Source organism: Corvus kubaryi, unplaced genomic scaffold, assembly GCF_017639235.1.
Source record: "Corvus kubaryi isolate FWS band 111438036 unplaced genomic scaffold, C.kubaryi_AGA036_p1.0 37241, whole genome shotgun sequence".
NCBI classification, from domain to species: Eukaryota; Metazoa; Chordata; class Aves; order Passeriformes; family Corvidae; genus Corvus; species Corvus kubaryi.
This window is the reverse complement of record NW_024581071.1, coordinates 1,612,138-1,632,023: the sequence shown is the minus strand read 5'-3', so window position 1 is coordinate 1,632,023 and position 19,886 is coordinate 1,612,138. Positions and strand designations below refer to the sequence as shown.

Here is a 19,886-nt window from a genome sequence, read left to right as displayed (position 1 = left end):
GGGCAGCCCCAGCTGCTCTGGGCACCCTGTGCCAGGGCCTGCCCACCTTCCCAGGGAACAATTCCTTCCCAAGATCCCATCCATCACTGCCCTCTGGCACTGGGAAGCCATTCCCTGGCTCCTGGCCCTCCATGCCTTGTCCCCAGTCCCTCTGCAGCTCTCCTGGAGCCCCTTTAGGCCCTGCAAGGGGCTCGGAGCTCTCCCTGGAGCCTTCTCCTCTCCAGGTGAGCACCCGCAGCTCTCCCAGCCTGGTTCCCCAGGGATGTGAGGGTACTCTCAGGGACAGATCCTGGCTGGCAGGGACACTGGGTACCTTTCTGCTGGAAGAAGCCTGGGCAGCAGCTCCTCTCCTGCTCTTCTGCTCACTCCTCCACCCGTGTTGATTCCATCAACACTTTCAGGATTGTTACCACCAGAGCCTGCAGGCTCCTGCCTCAGCTCCTGGGCACACTGCCCTTGCCCTGCATGTCTCTGCACCTTCCTGCCCCATCCTGGGGCACATTTCATTCCTTTGTGCCTTTTTGCCAGCAAATACCAGACTGGTGTCGTAGCTGATCATGGGAACCACTTCAGTCTGTGGTGAACTCTGTGATTGAAGGCGTGATCACAGCCCTGCCCAAAATACAGCACAGGCGGCTGAGAGCGGAGTGGGAATGAGGGTGTTTGGTCGGGAGGGAGAAGAGAAGGCTCAGAACTCACATCACCATGTGGTGTTGGTGAGAAAACCAGGGCAGAGCTCCAGGCTGGATGATTCCTGAACTCAGGAGCCACCTGGGTGGATCCCTTGTCCAAATCTCTTGGATCACCTTCCCCCAGCCAGCTGGGCAGAGCCACTCAAGGTTCACTCCTGAATCCTCTTCTCTGGCAGTCAGTGAAAGATTCCACCTAACTTTGTATTGATCACAACAAGTTGGTGGATGCAGCCTGGCTTTTCCAGGACGTTTGCTTTCTCCTGGTGCTGGCAGGGAGCTGAGGAGGAGGAGCAGTCCTAAAGCTGGGCCTTTTTGATGCCTGTGAGCTCTGTGATTTCCTTCTAAATCTCCTGTAACCCCATGGGGAGCTGGGGGTGTTCACCTGGAGAAGAAAAGGCTCTGGGGAGTCCTCAGAGCCCCTTGCAGGGCCTAAAGGGGCTCCAGGAAAGCTGCCGAGGGACTGGGGACAAGGGCTGGAGGGCCAGGACCCAGGGAATGGCTTCCCAGTGCCAGAGGGCAGGGCTGGATGGGAGATTTGGAAGGAATTCCTGGCTGTGAGGGTGGAGAGGGGCTGGGATGGAATTCCCAGAGCAGCTGGGGCTGCCCCTGGATCCCTGGCAGTGCCCAAGGCCAGGCTGGACAGGGCTTGGAGCAGCCTGGGATAGTGGGAGGTGTCCCTGCCATGGCAGGGGTGGGGCTGGATGGGCTTTGGGGTCCCTTCTCACCCAAACTCTGAGTCCCTGACTCAGCAGAGCAACCTCGGATGGATCCAGCACCAATCCAGTGTTTGGGATAGAGCACAGCCCTGGCAGCTGGGGGTGTTCAGGGTGACCAGGGACATCAGCCACAGCCACATCCCTGCTCCCAGTGCCCCACAGATGGGCCCTGCCCAGCTCTCCCAAAGCTTTGTGTTTGTGCTCCAGGCTGGAGGGGAGATTTCATGGCTTGGCTGCTGCTGCAGCCCAAACCACGCTGGCTCCAGTGTGCTGGAGCTGGGTCCTGGCTTCCAGGGCCAGGCTGATGGCAATCCAGGATCCAGGGTTATGGCAAGGAGGGATGAACCTCTGTCCATCTCTCCCTTCCCCTCCAGTCTCACCCCGGCTTTCCTGCAGGTTGGTGATGCCTTGGGGAGGCTCAAGCTTTATTTTAAACACAAATCTTGTTGTTTGAGCAAGACATGTCTTAGGAACAGATGTCCTGCACAGGGACATATTGGGAAAGAACTGGAAAACATTTGAGATCTTGAGCTTTGACGTCTCCTCGTTGCACTGGACAAAGCCTGGTCTGCAGGGTGGGTCAGGGCTGGTGAGCAAAAACGGGAGAAAACTGATTCATTAAGAAGTGGCTTTGGAAAGGGAGTTTCCTGCTGCTTGGAGTCCTTGCTGGTTTGGTTCTTCCTTGTTCCTATTACACAATATGTTGCATTTGGCATTGCTCTATGAAAGGAGGGAGAGGGAAAGCTGGAGCAGAAGGGGCTTCACTCAAAAACCTCATCCCCAGGTCCCAGCCCTTCCTGTCCTGCTATAACTCACAGCAGTTTGGAGCTACAGCTTTGGAGAAGGAAAGTCATCATCAAAGTTTCCAGACCTCGGAGAGATGACAAAAGCCCTCCATGAGGACCCCAGCAAGTGCCTTAGAGGGACAAAGAGCACCAGAGCATAGTCCTGGTCTTGGCATGGGGACAAGGAAGGAACCCAAACCCCTTCAGCCTTCCCGGATTGTCCCAAAGGAGCTGAGAAATCCATGGTGTGAGGCAGGGAAGGGAGAGCAGCCAGGCCTGGCAGGGTGAAACCTCTGCCCTTGGTTTCTGGAGTCTGCTAAATTTTAATTGGGGAATTTCTGGTCTGATAACAGGGAGAGAAATGGGGAACAGGGAGGGAAGCACGGAGAGACTGGGAAACCCCAGCCGAGGTCTGGGGGTGGATAGGAAGTTCCTGCTATTTTTGCTGTCCCTGCAGGACTTTCTGCTGTACTTCATGGTGGATTTTGTACTTTTATGACCCTTTTAAGACCTGAAGCCTGCCTGGAACATCTCCTCCCTCCCCATGTCCCACAGACCAGCAGCCCCTGGTGCAGCTGCCAAGTCTGGGAGCATCCCCATGGTGCAGGGATGTTTCTCTGGACATGGATTCGTTGCTTCTGTCCTGTGGGGCCAACCTGGAGCCCTGGGAAAGGTGTTAAATCCACCAGGACCTGCTCTCCAGTGGATGCCATCATCCCAAAGAGGCCGGGGGCTTTTTGGGAGGAGCTGAGGAACAGCTCCTCCTTCCCACAGAGGCAGAGCCCTCTCATTCCCAGTGCCCTGGGTTGTTTGCAGGTGCCTGTTCAGAGCAGAGGGAAGCAGCTCCTTCATTGGGAAGGATTTGGGAAGGGAGGAACAGGTTGGGATCTGCAGCCCCCAGTGCCAGAACGTCTCTGGGTAAATGCACCAACGCTCCATCCATCAGGAAAGCCAAAAAAGGGGAGGATTTGTCATCTTGGGGTGTTAAATATTCCCAGGCTGTTCCACCCAAAGCTTCGCTTACCCTAAATCTCCTTTTGCCTCGGTTTCCCCTGGCATGGCTGTTCCAGACTGAGGGTGCCACAGCCCCCAGCCCTTGGTGGGACAAACATTGTGGCCGCTTTTCCATCCCAAATGGCGCTTCCAAGGAGAATTCCTTTGGAATGCCATGTCCAAACGGAGTCACGTTCTCCTGGGAGTGACAAACAGCTGTGAATCTTCAAAGAGAGCAGTGATCAGCCCTGAGTGGTGCTGGGCTGGGAGGAAAGGGGTCGTGGAACAGTTATGGAAAGGACTAAAAGTAGGATTTAACAGGACCTGGATCTTTGTTCCCCGCTGACCTGAATGAGCTCCTTCTGCCAGGGAAAAGGAGCGAAAACCTCTGAGATTTGTGAATTGGAGTTTTTAGGGCACACGTGGATCCGTGGGTGGGCAGAGTGGCTTTAACGTGGAGCTGCTCCGGATGCCTGTGGATCATTTCAGGGGGTGATGGGATGAGCCCATGGAAGGCTCTCCCTCCACTGTCACTGCCGTGTTCTGTCCTGGCTGGTGGCTTGGGCGTGTCCATCCCCCCTGTGTGGTCCCAGTGACATCCACGAGTTGCAGGAGATCCTGGAGCCATCCCCAGGGCAGGATCCTGTGCTGTGCTCAGGCTCAGACACGGATGTCACAGCACGATGTCCCTCTCTGTTGCCTCTCCTGCTCTTCACAGAGCTCTGCCAAGCTCATTTCATCCAACAGCACATCCACAGCTCCTGACCAGTGACAAAGGTGCTCCATGTGTGTTTTGTGTGCCTGCCAGCCTGATCTTGTCACCGTGCTGGGGTGGCCCAAGCTCCAGCCAGTCCTGGGACTGAGGTCACTGGACCACAGTAACCTGCAGGGACCAGGACCTTGGCACAGGACCTTGTCTGCTCCTTGTTCTGTCAGCTCTGCCAAACCTGTCCCCAGCACGATTCCTCCATCACTGGGAGTGATTGTGAGACAGCCCCGACCCTGAAGGTGACCAGGACACTGCTGCCAGGGGTGGGTGTGTGCAGCACCACTGCTCCATGGATGGGTGGATGGATGGATGGATGGATGGATGGATGGATGGATGGATGGAGGGATGGATGGATGGATGGAGGGATGGATGGAGGGAGGGAGGGATGGATGGATGGATGGATGGATGGATGGATGGAGGGATGGATGGATGGAGGGATGGATGGAGGGATGGATGGAGGGATGGATGGAGGGATGGATGGAGGGAGGGAGGGATGGATGGATGGATGGAGGGATGGATGGATGGAGGGAGGGATGGATGGAGGGAGGGATGGATGGATGGACGGAGGGATGGATGGATGGAGGGAGGGATGGATGGATGGATGGATGGATGGATGGATGGAGGGAGGGATGGATGGAGGGAGGGAGGGATGGATGGATGGACGGAGGGAGGGATGGAGGTGTGGATGGGTGGATGAATGGATGGAGGGATGGATGGATGGAGGGATGGATGGATGGATGGAGGGATGGATGGATGGAGGGATGGATGGATGGAGGGATGGATGGATGGACAGACGGAGGGATGGATGGACGGAGGGATGGATGGACGGAGGGGTGGATGGAGGGATGGATGGATGGATGGATGGATGGAGGGATGGATGGCTGGCTGGCTGGCTCCAGCCGGGGCTGGGAAGCCAGAGGTGCCATGGGAGAGCTTTTCTAACAGGTGTGATCCCCTTTTCCATGCTCAGCTGGAGGAATGTGTTAAGCTGGTGCTTGGTCTGCAGCATCTGCCCCCAAAGCCCTGTGGTGGGGTGTCCTCCCAGCCTGGGCCATAGGCAGGATGTCCCCTTCCCTTTAAACAAAGAGCCACCACTTTTCTGGCTTGCATTCCCACCAGGCTGAAGGGGTAAGAGGAAGAAGGAGATCCTCCAAGATCCCAGAATCCCAGACTCATTTAGGTTGGAAAAGTCCTCTGAGACCATCAAGTCCAATCTGTGCCCAGTCCCCACCTTGGCACCAGCCCAGAGCACTGTGTGCCACCTCCAGTTGTTCCTTGGTGACTCCACCACCTTCCTGGGCAGCCCCTTCCTATGCCTCACCACCCTTTCCATGAAGAAATTCCTCCTGATGTCCAATCTGACCCTTCCCTGGAGCAGCCTGAGGCCGTTTCCTCTTGTCCCATCGATGCTCCGAGCTGTGGTTCTTTAAACCAGAGTGGTACCAGCCCACAGAGCTCCCATCTTCCCTCACCAGTTCCACAGCATCTCAAACCCAGGAGAGGAGACAGAAGATCCCCTTGGCAGTGTTTTCCAGCTTAACCAAATCCCTGAAGCTATGAGGAAATGCCCGGGTCTGAGTTCTCAATCAGAACTGGCACCAGAAGCTTCCCAGGCCCATGATCTGCAGTCAGCCCTCCCAGGCATGTGGAGCCCATCCCGGTATCAGCTGTGGGAATCAGCTCATGCAGAGGCTGCTCCATCTCCTGCTGGCTCCCTCCAGCCCCACACCTGGGGATGTGGAGCCACAGGAACATCCAACATCCAGACTGCTCCAGGCCTTCCATCATCCGCACCTCCGCAAGGAGATCGCTCAGCTCGGCGCATCTGAAATCTCCGTGCTGACAGATGGGATCTGACAGGAGCGGCACAGCTGGCAGAGAGGAGACATCCCTTCCCTTCCTGAAACCTCCCAAGGGCTCCATAATAACCCCAGTGCTTGGGAAGCTCTGTGGTTCCTGCAGGAATCATCTCCCGGGTGGATGTGTTGGTTCCTCGGGGGAAGGAGGCAGAGGCTGTGCGTCAGCACAGCCATTGCACAACCCCCTAGGCTGGGAAGAGCTGCTGGATCCAGCTGAAAGAGGAATTTGGGGTCAGCGGAATATTGCTGTCAGCACTGGGCCGTGGCCAGGTTGCCGTGGGGACACCTGTGCCTTTGGGGTTTGGGTCGTGCAGGGAATCAGGGTGCTCTTTCACCCCATCTCCTGGATAATTTTGGCGTTTCTGTGATCCTCTCTTCCACCAGCCCTGCATCCCCAACCACATCTAAGGGAAGGGGGGAGGGCTGGGAGACACCAAGCACCTCCAACAAGCCCATGCAGCTCCTGGATGAGCTCCTCACGCAGCTCCTGCAGGTCTTTGGTGCTGGCAGCGGGGGACCTGCCCTGTGCAGCCCCAGTGGCCCCCAAGGGACAATGCCAGTGTGGGGGTGACACGGCTGGAGCTGGGAATTGCCCGCAGAGCTGTGCTGTGCCCAGGGCACCTGGCTGAGCAGGGAGCAGCCAAATTCCCAGCTCTAAAATCAGGCCAAGAGCCCAACCCTGCTCGGGTTGGAGGGTAAAGGCTCCAAAGGCTGGGAGGTGTTCTGGAGTCCCAAGCCTTGGGAACGTGGTCAGGCAGGTTCTGGTGGAGCCAGGGATGAAATCCTGGGGGAAAACCTGCAGCCAGCCCGGTGAGCAGTGGGAAAGCCACCAGAGAGCCAGCTCGAGCATGTGCCATGCCTCGGACCTGTGGCAGGAGGGGACAGAACCAGGCAGGGGCTGCGAGCTCTGGGGAGAGAGCAAATTGCTCAGAAAGAAGGAGAATTCATCCCCAGAACCAACCTGTGCCGAAAATACCCAGTGACTAATTTTATCCCTTTCTGATTGCTTTTTAACTGCGAGTTATTAAAAACGGGGAGAAGGGAGACGATGTCCTGGTGGGAGGATGAGTGAGCGTTGCCATGGCAGTGAGGGGATGCTGCAGCACAGCCCGGACCACGAGTCACGAGGGCAGAGGCGAGTGGACAGCCCGGGCAGCCAGGGAAGAGGGGCTGTGTCATCCAGCCAAGTCCAGAGTCAGCATTTAGCCTGGACGCTGCTCCCCTGCCCACCCCTGCTCTCCCACCTGCCTCTCTCCGCCTTCTCTCCCAGCCGGATCGGGTTTCCCCCTCCCTGAGCTCACCCCTTTCCATAGCCGCTTTTATCAGGCTCAGAGCAAGGAAGAAGCCGGGATTTGGGGGGGTTCAAGAGCTTAGGAAAGAATTTGCCTCTGGGAATCTCTTTCCTCCATCTGCCCGGGATAAACTGTGCAATGGAGGTGGAGGCTTTGCAGCTCCACGGGGAACTGCTCCGAGCTAAACGTGTGGAGGCAAAAAAGCTGCCGGTCCCTCCCGGTTGCGGGAACGGGGTGTTGAAAGGTCCTGGGAAGGGTGAGGAGAACTCTCTATCCCGTGGCTCCATGGAAGGATGAAGTGGGAGGGTGTTTGCCAGAGCTCTGCGGGTGCAGACGGTGCCTGCTGAGCCCCTGGGATCTTTCCTGGAAGGACCAGCTCACCCACGGGAGGCAGGAGCACGGAACAAACCTGGGAGCAGCATGGGGAACGGGATTAACTGGGAGAAAAGGGGATTTTATTTGGCCTGTTTATGATTTTCTGCTTTCATCGTCTCCCTATAAAGCAACTGGTAAACTATAAAGCCAGTTAACAACCCTGACCCTGCTGGAGTGGGAATACAAGCGGGAAAACTGCCCTGGGAGTGTGCCCAGCGCTCTGGCGGGTGTGGGGGCTTTGTGTGCAGCCCCATCCCTCCTCCATCCATCCATCCATTCATCATCCATCCATCCGTCCATCCATCCATCCGTCCATCCACCTTCCACATTGTTCATCCCACAGTGTGCTCAGCCCTGTCCCTGCCAGCGAGGGGAAATCCCTGCCCTGGAGAGCAGAGGCTGCTCCTGAGCTCATGTGCTGAGAGCTCCTAAAGCAGGACCTGGACGCAGCCTCACCAGGTGTCCTGGTTTATTCCTCCTTTGGAAAAATGTCAATACTGCAGGTATGAAATATTCTACAATCTCAGAGATTTGGGGTTTTTTTGAGCCTGAAGCCTCTCCGTAAGAGCAATGTCCTCAAAGCGGGATGTGCCAGAGAAGTGCCGGACTGGTCCCAGTCACTGCTGCACCACATCCCTGGCACAGGAGCTCTGCCTGAGGCTGTTCCTGCCCGTGCTGAGCTGGGAGCTCGGGATAACCCCCACAGGCAGGGCCAGAGCCCGAGGGTCCTTTGTAGCTCCCCGGATGGGATCCTTCATCTCCTCCCTGTGTCCTGGGAGTGGGTGGGATGGGACATCCCCTCTCCCACCTGCCCAGGAGGTGCCTGTGGCTGTGACAGGGCTCCCGGGGACGGGGACATCAGAGGGGTCAGAGGGCAACAGACCTGTCCCAACACTGGCAAAAAGGGATTTTCACTGGGATTGTCTGAGCGCTGCTGCTCCCAGGGGGATTTCTCATCCTCTCTCCTTACCTGTGCCTGGCAGACTTCTGCTCCACCTCTGCACCCCCAGCACCCACATCCATCCCTCCATCACCCATCCGTCCCTCCCACAGCTGGCTCAGACACCCGGGGCTGGGGTCAAACAGCCTTGTCCCCTCCCCGTGCTCTCCGGCGGTGTCACAGAGGGACAAACCCCCTGGCAGGTGCCCCTGAGAGCCGCACGCCGTGCCCGGAGCAGCCCCTGCGCTCGGGGCCGGGGCTGAGCTGCCTTTTGTGGTGCTCGGGCCCCGGTGATTGGGCGCTATTTTGCTCCGGCTCCCCTCGGCAGCTGTTGCTGTTCTTTACCCGGGAGAGCCGGGGCCGCCCGGGGGGTGCAGCCGAGCAGGAGGCGGCGGCCGACCCCAGGTACGAATTTCTGTGGCTTTTAACCCCTGATGCGGGCCAGCCCCCGGGCAGCCCCTGGGCACAGCCCGGCTCCCTCTGGCCGCGAGGGATCGGGAGCCGCGGGGCTCAGCCCCGGGCGAGGGTGACAGCGAGAGCGGGGCAGGCGAGGGGACTATTTTTGGAAGTTTCTTTGATGTGAGTCAGCGGTGAAGGCGACCTCGGGAGCCCGTGCAGGAGAAGTCCCGGTGGCAGCAGAGCGGAGCTGATTATTTGTTAAGTGCCTGCGATTTTGAGCGTTTAAGGGCGGATCTGGCGTGCGGGGCGTGAGTCCCGGGGAGCGGGATGGGCGGGCAGGAGGGATGGGTGGGAGGGCTCCTGGGCAGGGGCAGCGCCAGCCAAGGGCTGCAGCGGGACCTGGGGGCTGTGGGTGAGCGGCCCTGCCATGGGCAAAGTGTCCCTGGCCTTGGTGGCCACCCCTGGCCTGCTTGGCCTGGGCAGTGGCCGCGCTCGGACCAGCAGCCCAGGAAGGCTGTTCCTGCAGGTGACGCGGCCCATCCCGGCTGGGGACGAGGATCCTGCGTGGGCTGTAGAGCCCTGGAGTGCATCCACTTCATGCCAGGGCATGGAGCCGCATCTCCTGCCCGGAGGGGACAGAGCTGGACATGGATCATTGGTCAGCTCTGGGACCGAGCTAGTGCCTTTGGGGCGCATGGCAGGGAAGGACACCTGTCTGCCCCGGGGTCTGGAGGCTGTTTGGGCTCCTCCATCGGGGTGAAGCCCAAGGGATGGAGACATGGGAAGAGCCTGGCACCCTGTGACGGGGCACTGGGTTCAGCTGAGGACTGGGTAATTTGGGTGTTTGATCCCTCTCAGTTTAGTGAGAGTCCCTCGAGGTGACACGGTCCCCGTGCAGTGTTGGAAAAAGATTTGGGATGCCCTGAGGCCACCAAAGGGCTGTCCGGGTGGGCAGGGAGAGCTCAGAGGTGACCAAGGAAGGACAGGAGAAGAGGTTCCTTGTCCTCACCGTGAGCCGTGGCCACTGGCGAGGTGTGCGAGGCTCTGCAGGGCACAGCTCAGCCTGGCAGAGATGGTTCTTTGTGCTGGTGTCACTTCACAGGGTGACCTCGGGCATTGAGGGACACCTGGGTGGCACCAGCTCCATAGGAACATGGATCATGGCCAGGGAGAAGAGGAACAGAGGCTCGTGCCCTCCTCCACCTTCCTGGTGCTCATCTGTGCCCAAAACCAGGGTGAATGGCTGAGATGCTCAAAAACACAGCAAGCACATGGGGGGAAACCCTTCGAGGAAAAGTTCTCCACCTCTGAGCTTCCCCTGGGTCTGGGAACCCCCTGCAGCCACCACGAGAGTCCCGGGCCAGCTCTGCCCCTTCCCAGCAGAGAAAGGACCGGACTTACAGCACTTAAACAAACCAAAGACTCATTTTATTTCCTCTTGAAAGCAAAGGCCTTTCAGACCACGGCCAAAAGGTTTCCTCTTGTTTATCTGTTCTGCTTCCACCATTGAGTCGTAGGTTTCATCCTGGGAATTGGGATCTTTTCTCAGTGTTCCACAGGGGGGCAATAAACTAAATCTGGCTCAAATGGGGGAAAAATTCTTCCTTCTGGGCAGGATGTGGCACCTGAGGCACTGGACTCGGAGATGCCAAGAGGGCTGAGGCCGGTGGTGCTGGGTCCTTGTGGTGCCTTCCCACCCCCAGGACAGAGAAACCCCCAGGACCCCGAGGAGCCCAGCGCCCTCCCCAGCCCCTCCTTGTGCCAGAGCCCTGGGGACCCTCGGTCTGCTCTCCCACTTCCCAGAAAAGCCCTGGGAGTCATCCCTGAGCTCTGCAGTCCCCTTGAGTTCCTTTCTGAGGTCTGGTTGCTCCATGGTGGCTGAGACTTCTGCTGTCCAGGCTCTGCCTCCCAGTGCCCAGCCTTGTGTTTTCAGGGTGTCTGAGCACACCCCGGGCTGTTGGTGTCCTCATGGGCCTTGGCAGAGAGGTCACTGTCCCTTTGGCTGCCACTCCTCTGGGATATCCAGGTTGGTGACATTTTGGGGCTCAGACCTTCCCAGAGCTCCCACTGCACCCCTCAATGCCTGGGGGGCTTTTTGCCTGACTTCAGACACCTCTCTCTGTCCATGGTGTGACCCAGCAACACCAAGGGGGCAAACACAGCCAGGAGTCCCCTCTCTGCAGGCTGGGGGTGTCACCGAGGGGTCCACAACCCCAGCCCCTGGTGATTCCCACCTCCCCAAATTTGTCACCTAAGGAGCTGTGCTGTGCTTGTCTCTGACAGATGCCAACGCCCCGGTGAGCAGCGACAGCCACGGGGACAGCGGTGGAGCCCATGTGAGTGCCCAGGGTCAGGGTGGGGGTGCCAGGGGGATGGATTCTTGTGCCAGGGCAGGGCAGGGGTGCCTGAGGGGGATCTCTGATCAGAGCAGGGGGTGTCAGGGATGGATCCCTGTGCCAGGGAGGGTCAGGGGGCCGAGCTGGGGCTGTCCCACAGGCACATTCCGCCCGGCGGGGTTGCAGCACGTCCATCCCGGGGGAGCCCAAGGTCCCCCAGCTGTCGCTGTCACTGATCCGTGCCGGTGGGCAGCTCTCCCTGGTGGCACTGACCAACACCCAGCCCGGCCACCAAAGCCCCGCTCAGCACCGAGCCCGGAGCCCAGCGCGGCTCCCTCCGCTGCCGGCACATCCACCCCCGCCCTCGGTGGATGCTGCGGCCCCAATCCAGCCCCGAGCGCTGCTCCGGGGGGGATCCCTCAAGCACAGCCTAGGGGTCCTCTGCCGCCAGCCCCCCCCCCCGTGTGTGCGCCGGGGCTAACTCGTGGCCAAATCCAGCTTAAACAGCGTAAAATGCAGCCCTGTTCTAAGACTGTTGAGGTGAACACACGCCCCAGGCGCTGCAGGAGCCGGGTCGGTGCCTCTCGCTGGGGAAGCACCGGCTCAGCCCCGGGGACGCCCAGAGCAGCGTGTCTCTGTCCCCCCGGCCCGCAGGGAATAGAGGAGCAGAGCCCCCCGCGCGGTGTCTCCGAGCAGGAGCCGGACATGCCAGAGCCAGCCCCGCTCGGCGGGGACAGGAAAGGGGCGGAGAAGAAGCGGGTGGAGAAGGTGGGAGCCAAGGGCAGCGCTGCCGGGCCTCCAGGTGGGTGTGTGGGAAAGCCCTTCCCTGCCCCGGAATGGCCACCCTGGCCACAGGTGGCCACAGAGGCACAATCCCGTGTCCCCGGCCAGCCCGGGAGGCACCGTCTGGCCATGGAGCAGCGACAGGAGGAGCTGTCCCCTGTGAAATCAGCGACATGGGGATGGAGATGGGGCTCCTCAGCCGCCTGCCAGATCCTCCACCTCCCCCTCCACTTCCTTCTCCACCTCCTCCTCTCCACCCTGCCCAGATTTGCTGCTGGAGGGGGAGCACGGGCAGAGCTTTTCCCAGCTTGATCCCCAGGACACTCTAATGCCACCAAGGCCCAAACTCCTCGGTCTCAGCCCCCGGGACACTCTTGTCCCCACTCCTGCAGTGCAAACACCTGGCAGGAGCAGCTCCAGCCCCTGGCCCTGGCCCTGCCCTGAGTGGGCTGTGCAGGAGGATATTAAGAGCCCTTCCCATCACCCAGCTCAGAGCCCTTTACCTCTTCCCAGTTTCCCCCAGTAACATTTTTCCGTGGGGGTCCCAGTCCCCAGAACCCTCCCCGTGCAGAGCAAGGTGGAGCCGCCCAGCCTGGACCCTGCGGAGGAGCCGCTGCTCTGGGAAGGGCTCACCCTCAACAAGTGCATCCTGGTGGCCTCCGTGGTCGCCCTGCTCAGCGTCACCTTCCAGGTGCTCCAAGGTGAGTCGGGAGCCGGCCGGAGCGGGAAGGGTCGCCCAGGCCGTGCTGCCACCTCCTGGCTCCTGTCCCCTCCTCTCTTCCAGCGCCATGCTCCAAGGAGGGAATCGCCCGCGGCCGGCAGGAACCTCCGTCCCCTCCCATTCCCGGTGGGTCCAACGCTCCGTCCCTCCCCGGTCCGCCGGGTCCAGCCTGAGACAGGGCCACATCCCAGGGTGGGGTGGCCCTGGGACCCCCGGCCTGGGACATCCCACCCAAACTGCCTCATCCTCAGCTGACGGTGGCCTGTCCCTCTCCCCTCCCAGAGGTCGTCAGCCCCAAGGTGGAGGAGATCCCAGAGGTGGTGACGGCCCAGCCTGCGCCGCCGCCGCCGGAGAGCAGCGCGGTGGAGGATGATGGTGATGACGAAGACGGTGACGATGACAGCGAAGCTGACAGCAACCTGGTACGGGTCAGGGTGGCACCACCTGGGGCAGGGAGCATCTTGTCCCCAGGGGAGGGATGGACAGGGGTCCCCGTCCCCTGGGCTGCATCATCAGCTCCTGGTCCCCTCTGTCCCCACAGGCAGAACCCTGGATCTTCAAGAAGTGGTTTGGCCGCACAATACCAGAGGATGGGGACAAGGATGAGGACAAGGATGAGGATGAGGACAAGGACGAAGAACCTGCAGATGTCCCCGAGGTGCCAGTGGCTGTGATGGAGGGGAAGAAGAGCCAGGAGAAGCAGAAGAAGGTGGAGAAGGAGGAGGAGGAGGAAGAAGAAGAGGAGAAGGAGGAGGAAGAAGAGGAAGAGGAGGAGGAGGAGGAGAAGAAGAAGAAGGAGAAGAAGGAGAAAGCCCGGGAAGGCCGTGCTGTCCGTGCGGAGCGGAGCAGCCGGAGGGACGCACGAGCCAAGGACAGGACACCGTGGGACAAACCCGGCAGAGCCCCCAGGGCCCCCAGGGAACCGGAGCAGCAAGCCCAGAAGAAGCGAGACCGGGAGAGGAAGGAGAGGAAGGAGAGACGGCGGGAGCGGGATGAGTCCAGGCGGGAGGGGTGGAAGGGCCGTCCCGGCAGGGCTGAGGGCGGCCGGGAGAGCCCGAGGCGGGACTGGAGGCTGCAGAAGGGCAGGAAGCCCTGGGAGCCGGCGCCGGGCAGGGACGGCAGGGCCAGGGAGGGCAAGAGGCGCGACTGAGGCCGGGCCGGGGCGGGGCTCGATGACGCTAGATCCAGGGGGATCCAATCCCACCACTGCCCCGGCGAGGGACCCCCGCCCCTGCCTGCCCTCCAGAGACACCCCCGGGCACGGGCAGCACCCCAGGACCCCCGAGCAGCAGCAGAGCAGCCCAGGAGCCTGGCACGAACCTCCCCGGGGACTTTGCCCCCCCCGGATCAGATGCACAAAGGCGACCTGAAAGGACTCATGGAAGGAGCTTCTTTGGGCCTCGTTACTTCTCCATCCCCACCCCAAATCCCTCTGCACCCCAAATCCATCTCCACTCGTGGTTCCGGGGATCCCAGTGAACAGAGTTGTGTTCAGACTGTGCAGCTCTTGGGTTAATGGTTTTATTGAAAGCAAATCAAGAGAGAAGAATATTCTGGGTTACGGAACTAGGCTGCAGCCATCCTCAGAGGGACAGCAGGGACAGACCCCCGACCTCACCGAGCCCAGTGGGGTGGCACAGAACGTGCTGGTGACAGAGCAGGGCTGGAGCCCTTCACCTGGGGATCCCTGCGGGCTTCGCCTTTTCCGAGTCACTTTTATGAAGGAAACACAAGAGCAGTATCACACAGCCAGAGACGTTCACAGCCCCGACTCATGGCAGGTTTCAGTATTTGCTAAATCAACAGTGGTTAAAATAAACTATTTTCGTTTTTAATAAGGTATTCAACTGGATGTTTAAAAAAAAAAAAGAAAAAAGGAAAAACGAGAAAAGCCCTTGTCCCTGGTTATGTGTTTTGTCCCTGGTGTTGTGTGTGCGTGTTTTCCATGCCCCCCGAACCCAAGGGGCTCAGGGTTAATCCTGAGGGCTGTGAGATGGGACTGGTGAGTACCAACCTCCGGCCGTGCCTCCCCGTGGGGACACTGCAAAACCCAAGGAGATGTAGCCAGGACAAGCCCAGGAGCTGTTTCCCGAGGGTTCGGATCCCGGGCTGAGGGCTGGGCTCAGCTGGAAGATGATCCGGGGCAGGCGGGCCCGTGCTGACGCCGGCGGGGACGCGGAGCAGGTGCTCTGGCAGCCGTGTGCTCCCGCTCCCATTAATGGTGCGAGCAGCCCAGGAGCTGTAACGGGATCGCTCCCTTCCCCCCTCCCCTCGCCCCGGCAGCGGGGTCAGCGCGGGGTGACGCAGATGTGACCTGGCCGGGAGCCCCAAGCCACGGCCAGCGGCTCCTCACGGCCCCGGCTCACACAGAGACGTGTCCCCAGGGCAAGGTTGGTCTCGGCGAGAGGATTTGGCCTCTGGCTCTGCTGTCACAGGTGGAGCCGTGTGGCCAGAGGGGTCCCCTGACGGGCCGTGGGCTGGGAAACGGCCAGAGGATGCTGCAAGGCTTGGAGGAAGCAGCACCTGCCCTTCCCAGCCACTACAGGAGCAGAGAGGGAGGGATAAATAGGAACAGTCCTGCCTGGACCTGCCAACCTTTGCCCTCCCCCCACGGCCCCACCGTGCCCGTGTCCAGCCCAAAATGCCCCGCGGAGCCAGAGCCCGCAGCCGCCTCAGGCACCCTCAGCAGCGGGAGCGGGGCCATCCCCAGTGGAACGCGGAGCAGCCCCCAGGGACAGGCAGGGATGAACCCAGAACCAGAGCGACGCTAACGAGCCAAAGCGTGGGGAAAGGACACGCTCCCGTCTCGGCCAGAAGCACCAGATCCCGAGCCGGGAGGGCAAACCGGGAGAGGGGCCGGGGTGGGGCGGGCGGGGAGGCCGGCGGGAGCCTCACCGGCAGCCGCACTCCTCTGCCACCATGTTGGGGAACTTGCGGATCTCCAGCCCGTCCGAGGAGAGGCTGATGATGAGCTGGTCCGAGTAGCGCACGGGCACGCAGCAGGGAGCCCTGCGCAGCGGCGAGCCCCGCTCCTGCATGCCCAGCAGCAGCACCGTGTGCGAGAAGTAGCTGGGGACGCGCGTGGAGAGCGGCAGCCGGCAGGGCCCCTCGCAGTTGTTGGCCGCGTACGCGGTGGGCATGACGATGAAGTGGCGGTCGCGCAGGTCGATGGTGAGCTCCTGCAGCCGGCAGTACGCTTGGTGCCGCGCGCTGCGGTTCTGCCGCTGCACCTTCCTGCGCTCCTGCCAGCGCGCCCGCACCGACTGCAGCGCCTTCAGCAGCAGCAGCGTGCGCAGCTTCCGAGAGCCCGGGCCCCGCTCGGCAGCCTCGGCCTGCCCCGGCTCTGCTGGGTAGTAGCAGAAGGTCAGGAGGTGCTGGAAAAGCGCCGCGTTGGCTTGGAAAGCCGGGACGTCCCTGAGCTCCTGGATGACCACCTGCAGTTTGCCTATCAGCAGCTGCAGCACGGTGCCCTCCGGCTGCCAGTCCCCCAGGTGCTGCTCCAGCACGGCCCCGCTGTCCTGGGGGAACAGCAGCACCGAGGGCTCCTCAGACTGCACCAGCCGCTCCAGCGCCGCCTCCTCCGACAGGTTGAGCAGCTGGTGAGGGAGGGTCTCCATCGCCTGGAAGTCCAGCCAGTGGTGGGCGCTGGGCTGGGGGGGCGGCTCGCTGGAGGAGCTCAGGAGCTGCCGGATGAACCGGGTCAGGATTGCCAGGAACTGGGCGCTGCCACCGGGCGCTGGGGACGAAGTGTTGGCTTGACTCGGGACAGTGGGGGTCGGCAGCTCCTCGGTCCCAGCCTGGAGTGGGCTGCAAAGAGAACACACGGAGAGTCACCCCGTGTGCCCCGGGGGTCCCACCAGGCCGTGCCCCACAGCCACCCATGGTCCCACAGCTGGGGCTGCCCCTGTCCCACCTCATCTCCCACCCCTGTGTTTTCCCGTGCCTGCAGCGACGGCCACGGACCTGAGCTGTGGGTACGGAGCCGTGTCCAGCACCCCCTCAGCAGAGAGGTAGGAGGATGGAGCCAAAGCCTCCTCTTCCTCCTCTTCCTCCTCCTGCCGCCGTGACTTGGCCAGCAGCAGCAGCACCGGGGTCATCCGGGTGAAACATTTGTCATCGGAGCCGAACAGGAGCTGCTGCACCTCCGTGCGGGGCAGGGGGGCACCTGCTGGGGCGACGAGAGGGGAGGACGTTGGTCTGGAGTCTCCTGCACGTCCCCAGCGCCCCTCGTGGGCCCGAGAGGACCCCAAATGCCCAAGTGAGGACACGAGGGCAGAGATGCCGCTGTGCCCAGGGTGCCCCCCGTCCCTACCTCCCGCGCCGCCGTGGATGGCCAGCGAAGCCGAGAAGCGGAGCCGCTCCGCGCTGCGGGTGACTGAGGCTGCGGCGGCTGCCAGGGCCAGGTATTGCGTGTCCCTGGACAGACAGAGCCTCTGCACCGAGGCAGAAGGCACAGAAGCCCCGAGGCCGTGGGTGACACATCACAGGGGACACACTAACGCGAGCCCCCGCTGTGGTCCCTGCGGGCTCCGCGTCACCCAGCCCGCGGTGGCCCAGGGAGCAGCGACGTGGAGGGTGGGGACCACTGGGAGCTTCGCCCCCAGCCCCAGAGCTGCTCCGGGGGCCGCGGGGTGCAGGGAACCCAGTGAACCCCCGGGGGCGCAGGGGGGAGGGATCAGGACCCCCAGACCGGGCTGGGTACCCCGGGCAGCCCCTCCGGCCCTGCGGGAGCTGGGGACAGGGTAAGAGCTCCATCTTCAGGCACGGCGAGAGCGAGAGACGGGGCGGAGATGCCGGGAGGGGATGGCAAAGGGACTGGGAGGGGCTGGCGAAGGGGCTGGAGGGGGTGATAAAGGGGCTGGGAGGGGATTGTGAATGGATTGGGAGGGGATAGCAAAGGGACTGCGGGGAACGATGAATGAACTGGGAGGGGATAGCAAAGGGACTGGGAAGGGTTGTTGAATACACTGGGAGGGGATGACAAAGGCACTGGGCAGCAGAGCTGGGACACCCCTCCCACCCCCCTGCTCCCAGCCAGGGCCGGACGCCCGGACCCACCTGGTCCCTCGCCAGCCCCGGGCCGGTGACCAGCAGCTCGTGCGGGTGCCCGGAGCCCTCCCGGTGGCCCAGGTAGAAGAGCATCACGGCCGCCTGCAGCTCTCCCAGCGCCCGGCCCACCTCCGCCTGGAAAACCAGCTGGAACCGCAGCTTCGCCTGCGCTCCCCACTGCACTGGAACGGGGGAGACACGGCCGTGAATCCCCCCCGGCGCCGCGGGGCCCCGGGGGGGTGAGGAAGGGGCTTCAGACCGAGCACTGCCCCCATGCAGGGACCAGAGCACCCGGGACAGGAGCCGACAGGGAGAAGGGACACAGCAAATCCCGTCCCCGGCTCCAGGCAGATGGAGAGCGGGACAAACCCTGCGCCCCGCGAGCAGGGAGCTGCCTCCCCCCAGAGCTGCCAAATTCCCATGGACAGATCCCATGGAAATCTGTTCTCCAGGGGCCTCGGGGACATTGTGGCCACTGCCCGAGGAAAGAGCCACTTCCCCCCTGCCCGGCACTGGCGAGTTCGGCTGAAAATCCAAATACCAGGAGAAGAAGATTTCAGGAAGAAAGAAACAATCATGACCCTCACCCCGGGATGGGACAGGGGAATGTCTGTTGAGGTTTTCCCATAAGGCTGAAGCTACAGGAGCAGCCCAGGAGCCCGGGCTGCCCCACAGCCCCCAGAGTGGGAGACCAGCAGGTGCCGGGCTCAGGGCACAGCGGGAGCAGCTGGGTCTGACCCTCTCCTCTCTTCCCGGAGCTGGGATGGGATCCAAACCCTCGGTGTTCAGGCAGAAAGTGAGAAACGCTCATGAGAGCGGAGCAGAAGCCACCAAGAACCATGGAATATCCCGAGCTGGAAGGGACCCTCAGGAATCACCAGTCCCACCCCTGGCCCTGCACTGACACCCCAACAATCCCACCCTGTGCATTCCCTGCTGGAATGTGGCACCTGGGAGTTGGTCCGAGGCAGGGACAGATGGCAGAGGCACACTGCCATCCTCACCGCTAAACCTCCTTAAAAACGTGCCCAGAAACATTTCACTCCATCACTTCGCTGATTTTAAAGGGAACCCAACCCCCCAAATTTAATTCTGTGTTTAAATCCCTGACTCGGGACCAGCAAACAGCAACCCCCAACCCCGAGCCCCGCATCCTCCCCTCCCTGCCCTGCTCCACCTCGGAGCCTGCAGGGCTCTCCCACCAACCTTCCTCCAGGTGCAGGACGAGGAATCTCTCCAGCCCCGGCTCCAGCACGTGCTCGTGGATCCTCTGCAGAGGATGGGGAGCAGCCCCCGCCTCCCCGGCCCGGCACAGCCCAAAGGTCCCCGGGAAGTTCCCGTCCCAGCTCCGGCGGCGCCTCAGCAGTTTGATGAAGCCGCTCTCGTAGTGGCTGAGCACACCCACCACCTCCAGGTGCCTCGGGGTGGCCCCGTCCTGCTCCATCCTCACCCTGCACACGGGCCCTTCCAGCCCCCCGAGGGGCCAGGGCTGCAGGCTGGAGCGGGACCAGCCCGGGCCGCCCTCCTCAGCCATTCCCTGCAGGCATTTGGCTCCCGGCTCGGGCTTAGAGAAGAGGCGAGTGGCAGCAGCCCTCCTGGACCTGGGTGTCTCCTGTAAACTTCCATTTCCCACCTTTCTCCCCTCTGCTTCCAGCCCCGGCTCTTCCAGCAGGCTCAGCTCCGTCGGGGAATCCCGCTCCCCTTTCCTGGGCAGAGCTGCAGAGGGGAGCAGCAGCACCAGGCACAGCAGGAGCCCCCTGAGAGCGCTCATGGTCCCACCTCAGCTCTTCCCTGGAGCAGCTCCTGCATCCCAAGCCCTCGGCAGGAAGAGGGAGGACGGCGTCTCCCTTTTAACCGCGGCTGGCCTTGAGTGGCCGAGGCACAACAACCTCCCCTGAGCAGCCCCGGGGCTGTCGCGCTGCAGAGGCGTGAGGGAGGTGGCAAAGAAACTTTTTTTGTTCTATTTTTGGGTCTGCAGCTCATTTTGGAAACGTGCAAAAATCGAAGCTGTTGCGCTCGCTTGTAGGGATGCACGGCCTTGACTCTGGATGTTTTCTAAAGGAGGATGAGTGTCTGGAATGGGATCTTCATGGGGACTGGCACGTACAACCCCACCAGCACTGAAACACCGGGAGGGGAGAGCGAGCCAGAGCAGGAGGAGGGGGACAGGGGCAGAT

At 61.6% G+C, this 19,886-nt stretch overlaps 2 protein-coding genes across 3 annotated transcripts; one reads left to right on the top strand and one right to left on the bottom strand.

Moving 5' to 3' along the window:
• Positions 1–4,827: 4,827 nt before the first annotated feature.
• On the top strand, positions 4,828–14,388 carry LOC121662317 (cilia- and flagella-associated protein 251-like). Its single transcript, XM_042023362.1, has 7 exons — positions 4,828–8,826; positions 11,104–11,156; positions 11,811–11,958; positions 12,488–12,640; positions 12,724–12,786; positions 12,943–13,082; positions 13,202–14,388. Exons 3-7 carry the CDS (start codon positions 11,862–11,864, stop codon positions 13,808–13,810), a joined length of 1,062 nt encoding a protein of 353 aa, XP_041879296.1. The 5' UTR covers positions 4,828–8,826; positions 11,104–11,156; positions 11,811–11,861; the 3' UTR covers positions 13,811–14,388.
• On the bottom strand, positions 14,166–19,595 carry AMH (anti-Mullerian hormone). Of its 2 annotated transcripts, none has more exons than XM_042023346.1 (5): positions 18,916–19,595; positions 17,719–17,891; positions 16,973–17,093; positions 16,624–16,828; positions 14,166–16,467 (listed from the first exon to the last, which is right to left on the bottom strand). In XM_042023346.1, exons 1-5 carry the CDS (start codon positions 19,478–19,480, stop codon positions 15,552–15,554), a joined length of 1,980 nt encoding a protein of 659 aa, XP_041879280.1. In that variant the 5' UTR covers positions 19,481–19,595; the 3' UTR covers positions 14,166–15,551. The 2 variants fall into 2 exon arrangements, with proteins under 2 accessions (XP_041879280.1, XP_041879281.1); XM_042023347.1 differs by having other exon boundaries at positions 16,624–16,825; positions 18,916–19,594.
• Positions 19,596–19,886: the final 291 nt, after the last annotated feature.

Excerpts from the sequence above, each read along its gene's own strand:
- LOC121662317 (XM_042023362.1), top strand. The coding sequence starts at position 11,862 with ATGCCAGAGCCAGCCCCGCTCGGCGGGGACAGGAAAGGGGCGGAGAAG. Across the intron at positions 11,959-12,487 it reads CAGCGCTGCCGGGCCTCCAG|TCCCCAGAACCCTCCCCGTG; the intron begins GTGGGTGTGTGG and ends TGGGGGTCCCAG. Across the intron at positions 12,641-12,723 it reads CACCTTCCAGGTGCTCCAAG|CGCCATGCTCCAAGGAGGGA; the intron begins GTGAGTCGGGAG and ends CCTCTCTTCCAG.
- AMH (XM_042023346.1), bottom strand. The coding sequence starts at position 19,480 with ATGAGCGCTCTCAGGGGGCTCCTGCTGTGCCTGGTGCTGCTGCTCCCC. Across the intron at positions 16,829-16,972 it reads CATCCACGGCGGCGCGGGAG|CAGGTGCCCCCCTGCCCCGC; the intron begins GTAGGGACGGGG and ends TCGTCGCCCCAG. Across the intron at positions 16,468-16,623 it reads GCTCCGTACCCACAGCTCAG|CCCACTCCAGGCTGGGACCG; the intron begins GTCCGTGGCCGT and ends TTCTCTTTGCAG.